The 10,305-nt window shown below is 54.8% G+C and overlaps 1 protein-coding gene across 1 annotated transcript; it reads left to right on the top strand.

The window, feature by feature from the left end:
- Nucleotides 1-6,745: 6,745 nt before the first annotated feature.
- Nucleotides 6,746-7,204, top strand: LOC135326240 (olfactory receptor 14A16-like; the record flags this gene model as incomplete). Its single annotated transcript, XM_064504089.1, has 1 exon — nucleotides 6,746-7,204. A coding segment is annotated over one exon (459 nt), but the record flags the coding sequence as incomplete, so codon positions are not given.
- Nucleotides 7,205-10,305: the final 3,101 nt, after the last annotated feature.

Genomic DNA, 10,305 nt, shown 5'->3' with positions numbered 1-10,305 from the left:
CTCCCATGGTATCCCATACCAGGACTGAGCACTGTTTGTTCACTATTGTTACTATGATTAGTAGTATTTGTTATCATGTTGCTGCACAAATGCTTGGATTCATTTGACCTTTACTGAGACTCCTCTGTCTCACCTGGTGCCCATATAGAATTGTTTCCAACACTGGGTCAGAGCTGACTCCCTCACAGTATCTCTGAAATAAAGTAGATTCTTCCTGGTGCAGAGCTTGAAGGCTGGGCTTCCTCCAAAGCTGCTGTCAAGAATAGGCCCAAGGAAATCATGACCAAAAGGGCTGCTGCTGATGGGGTTCTCCATGGGTTCAGGAGCAAAAAGCTCATAGTCATGTAATGATCTCTTAGAGACCAAGGGCTGGATTTAGGACTCACCCTTTGGTGTCCACTGACAGTGGAGGGGATGAATGGTCACAGATTCACATAGCCAGAGCTGTGCCACACGTTAAAGCACAGTGTCAGATGCCTTTCCTTCTGGAGGGGAAGCTGGAGGTGCCAGGAGAGCTCAGAAGCTCTCCGGGGACAGCATGTTCTATGGGTGGGCAGTGAGAGGAGCCTCACAAAGTGAGAGGCCCACCAAGGTGGAGTCAAAGATAAAGTGCCAGAACAAGGTTTCCACAGGCAAAAGAGAGGCAGTGGGGACCCATCTGGCACAGGGAAGGGAGCCTGGAGAGCGATTCATGTCACTCTCTGTGAAATACCATGGGTAGGATCTAGAAGCACACCTGGACACAACTAGTTCCCTTGGAAATGCTCCACAGTCCTTGCAAGCACCTGCCACATCTGCAGCCCCCCTGCAGGGATTAGAGGCTGTGATCCCCATTTGGTTGGGTCTGCTCCCACCCTGACCAGCACGGCCAGTGCAGAGTCACCTCATGGCCCTGTGGCCTCACAGCCTGCTCATTCTGCAGAGCAGTGCCAGCAGCTTGGGGCCCTGCAGAACAGGGGAGGGGGTGTGGGAATGGCCAGCAAGATCAGAGCAGTGACTGGGAGAGATGAGAAGGAAGTGGAACTGGGCTTGAAAGTGTCTTGGAGAGAAAAATGCAGACGCACATTTAAAAAAAACCAAACAAACGTTCAGAGTGTGAGTACACTAAAGCGAGTTCACAGTGCAGATCCAGAAGTCCTTGCTGTCCTGACCCTCCCCATGGCCTGGGCAGTGCCTGAAGAAGGATTAATGCTCCCCACCCTCCCAGCTCAGAGTGCCATCGTCCCTCCTGGCGGGTGGCACCAAAAAAAGAAAGGCTGGAACCCTTTGTGGGAGCCTGCATTGAAGGAAGCAGGACCCAGAAGCCATATCAGTTTGCTGCTGTCCCTCAGGCCAGGTCCCCAGCACATGACCTTGAGCCAATCTCCCTCACCCTGCATGCTGGTCCTCACCCCAAAAGTCACATCCAGAAAGGGGTCCATGCCCAGCTGGAGGACTGGGCGCCCTGCTGTGAGCTCTGGGAGGATGAGCCCTCTCCTGGGTCCTCTGCAGGGCTGGCAGGGAGCATGCAGAGGAGGTCCTGGGGCCACCTACTCGGCCTGTAGACCATCCTCCTCCCATGGGAGACCTCAAGCAGGGTGCTTCAGGGCAAAGATCCAGCACAGCTTGTTGCATGAACAGAGAGGAGAAGCTGTCCCAGGAAACTCCTCACATACCCAGTCCCTGGTACCAGCCATCTCCAGCACTGGCCATTCCCTGTGGTCCTGGTGAGGGCTGATCTTTGAATGTGAGCAGCTCCGTCTGCCTGCTGGGCTCAGCACCTGGGTGGGGGGAATGGCCACCCTGCCTGGCCTCTCCCTGGGCCCAGACCCCAGCAGACCCTGGAGCATGGCCTTCTGCTAACCCTGGGGGACAGGATCAGGGCTGGGCAGGGGCTGGGGACTGGTGGGAGGCTGCTGGGCAGGAGGGCCTTGGGGGAGGGGGCACTGAGGGCTGTCATGGGAACCATGCTGGGGGACATTTCCCCACCCTGAACGCACCCTGTCCTGTGCGGTGCCTGCACAGTGGGGCCATGGGGTCACATGGAGGGCAGCAGGGCTGGGCCAGCGCAGGGACAGGAGGGAGACAGGAGCCACGACACTCCAGAAGCTCCCGACAGTCCTGGAGGGGAACCACTGCTGCTAGCAGAGTCGGGGATTTCTCGAGGGCTGCAGCCACCGGCACAGGCTGCCAGGACTCCCAGACCCAGCACAGGTGGTTGGAGCCCGGTAATGCAGCTCACGGTGCCCTCCGTCCTGCGTCACTGTCCTCTCTCAGGTGCACTGTCAAGTGTGTCACTCCCTGCACAGGCAGGGAGAGGAGCTGCTGGAGGTCTTGTGTTCCCACCCCTGCTGATCTCGGCTCTGCCCTGGTGTCAGCCCACAGGCTCTGCCCTGGGTCATGTCATGTCTCCCTGCACTCTCCTCTGAGACCATGTAGAGACTTGCAATACATAGCTCTGCTTGGAGCTGGCCACCACAGCCCACCTGCACAGGGCCTGGAGATCCCAGCAAGGCTGTGCTTGGAGCTGAGGCTGTGATTGTCCTTAGTCAAAGTAGATGGGATGGTCTGGCTGGTGGCCAGGAGAGGAAAGGACAAGAGACAGCAAGGAGAAGATGCAGTAAAGCAAATTTCAAAAGAGTTTAACAAAAAAATAAGAAAGAACGATGATAGCTGAGCAGCACTGGGGCAGGGGCCCAGGGATTTTTAAAAATTCTCCTAGAGAAAGCACTTAACAACCTGATCTAACTGTAAAGTTAGCCCAGCTCAGAGCAGACTGTGGTCCCAGAGATCTCCAGCAGTCTCTCCCAACCCAAATCCTCTAGGAGGAAGGGGCTGAAAGGAGGAGACCCCACTCTGTTCCCAGCAGACCTCCTGCCTGGGGCTGGAGGGTGCCCAGCAGCAAGGCAGGCATGCCTGGGGGTCTGGTGCCATTGGGCTGGTGGCCTTTGGACCAACCTGTCTGTAAGGGGCTCAGGAGCTTCTCCACCTCCACGCTCATGGCAAAGTCAGTGTCCCAGCTTGTTCCCTCTGGAGAGCTGAGGATTTAATTCTCTGGAGAAAGCAAAAAAGAAACCCTTTTATGCATGAGACTTCTACTATGCTGTCAGCTCTCTACTGTCCTCTCCTGCTCTATCAACCCAGAAGTCCTTTGGCAGGGGCATTTTTTGGTTTCTGACCCTCTCTCTGGCCCTGCTGTGAGCAGCAGGTTGGACTACAGGCCTCCTGTGGTCCCTTCAACCTGAATTATCCTAAAAGCCTGTGACCTCAGGCCCCATTTCAAGCACAGAGCAAATGTTTCTGGGACAGGAGTCATTTGTGCTTTATGTGACCATCTAAAAGAAGGCAGGTGAACACCTCCTCCTCCCTCTTGACTGTAAGGGCAGCCTGGGAGGCACTGCCTCAGGCATGTCTACCTTACCCCAGAAATTCCTTGCATCTGCCTTTAACCACCTGAAAGTCCATTGCCTGGATCCCTCAGTGGTGAGGGGAGAAATGCAGGCTCTTCTGCCTCTAAGCAGATGGTGCCATCCTACCCTTTCCTTCTTGCCTGAAGCTGAGCCTGGTTGGGGATGTGAATGTGAAGGTTGTCTGTCACTGCAGTGACCATGAGATGGTGGAGAGGTAGGAGGAATAGCAGAATCACTGCCCTGGACTGCAGCAGAGGATCAAGATGATCCTTGTCAGGATCCCAGGAGTGACTGCCCTGGAGGGCAGAGGAGCCACGTAGCCCTCTTGGATCTTCAGGAACAATGTCCTCAAAGCATAGGAGCACAGGAAAATCTGCAGGAAAGTCCACCAGGGTCTGGCCTGAGGCTGCCACAAATGAACAGGGACTTTGCGATTTTGGACTTGAAAAGGCAGAAGGAAGTGCACAGAGGGTTGGAGGGGGAATGGGCTACCCAGGAAGAAGACACAGACATTGCCTGTGGTGGAAGGGATGGAATTAGGTAAGCCAAAGCTCAGCTGGAGCTGGAGCTGGAGCTGGAACTGGAACTGGGAAGGGATGGGGAGGGCAACCAGAAGGGCTTCTGTAAGGATGTTGGCAGCACAAGGAAGGCAGAGAGCCAAGGAAAATGTGGTCTTCCTGCTCAGTGGGGCAGGGGACCTAGTGACAAAGACAGGGGAAAGGCTGAGGTGCTCATTGCCTCTTACCTTGTCTTTTACTGGTATCATCTACTGCGAGGCCTCCCTGGTCCCAAAGTCCTTTGGCAGTGTCTGTGTTAGCAAAGCCTCACTCATGGCAGAGGAAGCTGCAGCTGGGGAGGACTTTTGCCCAGTGGGCACACACAAGTCCATGGCACCAGATGGGAAGCACCCCGGGGTGCAGGGAGAGGTGGCTGGAGTCACTGCAATGCTGCTCCCAATTGCCTATGAAATGTCAGGGTGATCAGGCAGGTTCCTGATGACTGGGAAAAGGCAGACATTGCATCCATTTTCAGGAAGGGCAAGAGGGAGGATCTGGGGAATGACAGGCTGGTCATCTTCCTCTCAGTCCCTGGGACGGTGATGGAGCAAATCCTCCTGGAAACCATCTCCAAGCATATGAAGGAGAAGGGTTGGAAGAGGCAGCATGGGTTGAGCAAGGGGAAATGGAAACCATGCCTGACCAACCTGATTGCCTTCTATCATCAGATGAATGGCTTTGTGCACAGGGGAAAGCAGGGGATTTTGTGAACCTTCTCTTTAGTGATGCCTTTGCCACAGTCCCCCATAGTGTCTTTATAGGCAAATTGTTGAGATCTGCCCTGCATCCATAGGGAAGGTGGCAGATTGGCTGGACCATCAGGCTGAAATGCTGTGCTCAGTGGTACAAGTTCCAAGTGACAGCTGGTTACTAGCAGCATCCCTCAGTGATCAACATGTGGGGCAGGACTGTTTAACCTCTTCATTAATGGCCTGCACAGTGGATGGAGCACATTCTCAGCACCTTTGTGGACAATGCATGACTGGGGGGAGCCCCTGGCAAGCTCATCTAGTTCCTTCTGCATTGACCAGGGGGTTGGGACCAGATGACATCCAGAGGTCTTGTCCACCCTAAGTGCTGTGCGATTCAGTGACCTGTTCCCTGGAGAGCTCTGTAAAGAGAGAAGAGGCAGAGGAAGCAGACAGGAGAGGGAAGCAGAAGAAGAGGTCTGAAACATGTCCATTTAAATAAAGTAGTTCCTCAGAACAGAGTTTCTCCATTCAGAGTACTGGTGGCAAATGTATTTTGATGAATAATGTGTATATATATACATATATATACATACATATATATATGTATGCTCACACAGACAGACTAATTCCTGTAGTGCATGAACATGGTGCTGCCAACGAATAAGAAAGAAAAACTATTTGGCAATGGTGAAAACTCTGTGAAGTTTTGAAAATGAGGATTCTTTGTCAATTATTGCACTGAAGATGTTTTAGAGACTCCTTTGAAACCTTGCTTTAACATGGGTATGTTGAGATTTGTGCAAATTTGGCCACCCAAAACCAGAGCATTTCCTTGAAGCTGGGCACCCTGCTTTCCTCATCAGTCGAGCGAGCCTGAGCGAGAGTGTGACGTGCTCTGTGCAAAGAGTGAGGAGTGGCATGCACAGCCGTGGGCACTGGGTGGTTTTCTGAGTACCGGGCTCTGTGTGAGACCCAAAAATATCCATCTATGACTAGATCTCTGCTGCAGGTCATTTTTTGTAAAAAAATAGGTGTCTAAAAGTGGAACAGCCCTTCCACATAAGGGGTGGACATCATCTGCTGCAGGATCTGTGGATCAGACCTAGTCACTTCCCACTCCCACTATGGTACCTGGAGATAGAGCACAGATGGTAAACTGACCTGAGGAGAGGGTCTATCTCAGTGGGACAGAGACATCTAGAAAGGGTCAGGTCAGCCCCTCCTTCACTTGCCTGTTTCTCTCTCTTGCTCAAGCAGGATCTGGTGTGACTGATTCAGACACGGACATGTCTGTTCATGAGGGCAAGGTTGGGAGAGATGAATCCCTCTCAAGGGTCTTCTCTTTCAGAGACAGCTGGCATGAGAGCTGTACTCATCTCTCATTCTGGTAAATAGACAATGTTCCCACTGTGTCCCTGGACCAAGTCCCCTTTCTGCATGTCATGGCATCCATTTTCTGGTATCTGACCAAATATGTGGGGCTGATTGACACCTCCATTTAGACCCTACAGCAGAGCAGATCTGACTCCTCTGGAGATCATGGGCAGAGGTCCCTGCATGGCATGTCATGTTCAGTCAGCATGAACCAGAGCTCCAGACAGAACGCTGAATGAATCTAAGGTACAAGGAAAATGTAAGGTTTTCTATTACAAATGGAATGGGTTTGGCTCAGAGAAGACTGCTGTAGTTTGTCACTGTCTTTTCCCCCAAAGCTGAGCGGGAGCAAATGTCCAACAGCAGCTCCCTCAACGAGTTCCTCCTCCTGGCATTTGCAGACACCCAGGAGCTGCAGCTCTTGCACTTCTCGCTCTTCCTGGGCATCTACCTGGCTGCCCTCCTGGGCAACGGCCTCATCATCACAGCCATAGCCTGCGACCACCGCCTCCACACCCCCATGTACTTCTTCCTCCTCAACCTCTCCCTCCTCGACCTTGGCTCCATCTCCACCACTCTCCCCAAATCCATGGCCAATTCCCTGTGGGACACCAGGGCCATTTCCTACTCGGGATGTGCTGCCCAGGTCTTCCTTGTTTTCTTCTTCTTTGGAGGAGAGTATTCTCTCCTCACAGTCATGGCCTATGACCGCTACGTTGCCATCTGCAGACCCCTGCACTACGGGACCCTCATGGGCAGCAGAGCTTGTGTCAAAATGGCAGCAGCTGCCTGGGGCAGTGGTTTTCTCAATGCTGTCCTGCACACTGCGAACACATTTTCAATACCACTCTGCCAAGGCAACACAGTGGACCAGTTCTTCTGTGAAATCCCCCAGATCCTCAAGCTCTCCTGCACAGATGCCTACCTCAGGGAAGCTGGGGTTATTGTGGTTAGTGCCTGTTTAGTCTTTGGGTGTTTCATTTTCATTGTGGTGTCCTACGTGCAGATCTTCACTGCTGTGCTGAGGATCCCCTCTGAGCAGGGCCGCCACAAAGCCTTTTCCATGTGCCTCCCGCACCTGGCCGTGGTCTCCCTGTTTGTCAGCACTGGCATGTTTGCCTACCTGAAGCCCCCCTCCATCTCCTCCCCAGCTGTGGATCTGGTGGTGGCTGTTCTGTACTCGGTGGTGCCTCCAGCAGGGAACCCCCTCATCTACAGCATGAGGAACAAGGAGCTCAAGGATGCACTGAGGAAACTGGTTCAATGCCAGCACCAATAACTGTCCCAGGGTATTTGACATCAGGCATATCTGTTGTTCATTTCTTTCTTACTTACTTCTTTTCTGTTACATTCTTGTAAAGGAAAGAAATGTTCTGATTCATGCTCCTTGTCCTCAGGAGTCTCTCATTTGAATGTGACCCAGAGAGCATGTTGGAGCAGGAAGCCAGGCTTCCCCCTTCATCAGCAGAGGTGGGGGAACCTCAGAGCCCGCTAGTCTGAGCTCCCTCGCATGCCCTCAGTGCAAGGAGAAGCATTTCTGTTCGCAGTGTGTCTTTCAGCGCTGACACCAAGGGAGCTCAGGGGGACACACAGAGGCTCAGACAAGTAAAGACGGGGCGACACCATGGGTCCCATGACCATTAGGCAAGCTCTGTTTCCGTAGCCACAGCCAGGCTGTGATCTCACCACCCTCTTAAGCAAGGGTGGCAGCTGGCTGTCCCCGTGGGCTTGTCCCTTTCCTCTACAGTGCTCCAATGCTCACAGAGGAGTGGGAGTGGAGGGGAGGAAGATCTCAATGCAGCCTGTGGGGACCGGCGCTCTGCTCCTTAGGACCATCCTCCCACTGCCAAAGCAGGCATTTCCTTGCTGCAGCCTTTGTGTGAGGGCTGCAGCTTTCCTGGCGACATGTCCACCAACAGCAGCAGGACTTTCTTTTTCAGAGTGGTTCTCATTTCCACACTGCCCTGCTGTACTCTAGTGGGTGTATATGGTCCAAGAGTTCTCCTAACCTCGTGGCAGTAGGGTTTTGTTGCCACGTGCATTCCTGTGAGTACAGGCAGACCAGGTAATGGGTGCCTTTAAAATAGAAGGGGATCTCCTCAGACACGGGCCTCAAGTCTGGCTTCTCTTCAGAAGATGGAGTTAAAAATACACCCAAGGGATTGAACCACAGACGGGCCTGCTGTTCTGCCTGTGTTCTCCGTGGGCTGCAGAGGATGAGCTCAGAGTCCCACTGTGATTTCTTAGGGACTGAGGACTGGATTCGTGGCTCATTTCTCAATGACCAGTGACCAGTGGAGATGGAGAATGGTCTCTGAATTGCCTGCCCGGGGCTGTCCCATGGGTGACAGCGCTGATGAGAGATGCCCATCCTTCTGGAGGGGAATCTGAAGCCCCAGGAGAGCTCAGGGGATCTCCAGGGTCAGCGTGTGCCTGGGGTGGGCAGGGAGTGGAGCCTCACAAAATGAGGGATGGTCCATGGTGGAGTAACCAGAAGGGAAAGCACTGAAACCTGGTACGCATGGGGAAACGAGGGCTCTGCAATTGCAGGAGAGGCAGTGGGGACCCAGGAGTCCCAGGGAAGGGGCCCTGGAGAGTGATTCCTGCACCCTCAGTGAAACACCACAGGCTGGAGCTAGTGCCCACCCAAACACATCTCCTGCCATTGCAAACACCTGGGGTCACTCTGAGCACAGACACCCACCAGCAGTGTCAGTGGTTTTGAGCCCTGTCTGGCTGAGTCTGCTTCCTGCCCTGACCAGCATGGCTAGTGCAGAGTCAGGAGTCACCCCGTGCCCCCACAGCCCACTCGCCCTGCAGAGCAGCACCGCCAGCCCGTGGCCTTGCAGGGAGCACAGGGCAGGGGTGCAGGAACAGCCAGGCCAGCACAGACACATCTGCCTGGGGAAAGGCTCTCTGGGGAGCAGGGATGTCCCAGGAGAAAAGCAGGGCAGCATCCAGAGAAAATGAGAGGGAGAAGCAGGTTTCTCTGTGCACCAGCTTGGGGCAGGCTGCTCTGTCCCCAGGGCAGCAGGAGCTGCTGGAGGGGCTGCAGGGCCAGGGCTCTCGCTGTGCTGGGCAGCGGGGTGGGCATGGAGGGGCTGCAGGCAGAGAGGGAGGGGGATCTGCTGGTCACAAGAGCAGGGGAGGCAGAGAGTGACCGGCCTCATTGCGGGGCCTCATCCTCCTTGCCAGGGAGCTGCTGCCCTTGTCCTTGGGCCTGGCCTGAGCTACGCTGTGGACATGCCTGTCCTTGGCCCTGCACCTCTTGGGTGCTGACCAGATCCTGTCCCCATCCTGCTGACCCAACTCCCCATCTCTGCCTCAGACCTGTGTCCGACTATGGTCAGGAAAGCCTTGGCAAGGGAAGCTGGGACCCAAGCAGATCCCAGAGAAGGTTGTAAGTAAAAACATTGGCCGTACAGGCACAGCAGCAACTCTTGCCTGACAACCAGTTAAAGGGGAGCTGGGAGCTGAGGGTGCTGGCAAGGCAGGCAGGGCAGTGACCCACCAACGAGAGGTGCCGTCCCGCTGTGACTGGACAAGAGGAGCAGAGCAGGTTTGGGGATGGTAACCAGGGTCAGGTGCAGTTCAGAGATCACAGACAAGAGCGTAGGGCTCTAAGCAGCCCTGCTGTGCGTGGGAGGTTGGACTGGAGACCTCCGGGGGTCTGATCCCACCATAACTCCTCTGCAACTCCATGAATGGAAAGACACCGGGCACAGGGACAAGATCTGCCTTTCCATGGGCTGGACTCCCAGCAGGCGAGGGGCAGAGCCCTTGGCCAGCCCCATGCTCCCTCGTCCTCTGCTGCTGAAGAGGACAGGGCCTGTGTCCACGACAGGGCCCCACTTGTGGCCCCACTGCAGGCTGCTCCCCGCAAAGGGTGAAACCCTGCTGTTCCCAGCACAGAGCTGATGTTGAAGCAGCCTCAGCAGCCTTGGGCCTACGTGGTCCAGCCATAGGGCCCTGAGCAGGGCTGCTCACCCTGCCCCACTGCCACCCATCCCCCCATGATCCCCATCCCCCATGCCCTTCCCACCCCCAGCCTTTGCAGTTGCATGAGCCTAGGTCTGCCCACTTGCCTTCACCACTGTCATGGCTGCACTGAAGACCATGAGAATCCCATGCTCCTACCCTTGAGCTGGCATCCACCCCAAACCTGGAGCCAGGATAGCCAGAAAGGCATCACCCATCCAGTGCCCCGGCCATGCAGGCGAGGGCAGGGGTCTTTGTCCCAATTTCCCTGCTCCTCCCCTGCTCCCAGCACCGCTGCTGCTGTGCCCATGTCAA

Source organism: Dromaius novaehollandiae, unplaced genomic scaffold (genome assembly GCF_036370855.1).
Source record: "Dromaius novaehollandiae isolate bDroNov1 unplaced genomic scaffold, bDroNov1.hap1 HAP1_SCAFFOLD_37, whole genome shotgun sequence".
Taxonomy (NCBI): domain Eukaryota; kingdom Metazoa; phylum Chordata; class Aves; order Casuariiformes; family Dromaiidae; genus Dromaius; species Dromaius novaehollandiae.
The sequence above is the reverse complement of the archived record's forward strand: the minus strand, read 5'-3'. Positions and strand labels throughout refer to the sequence as shown.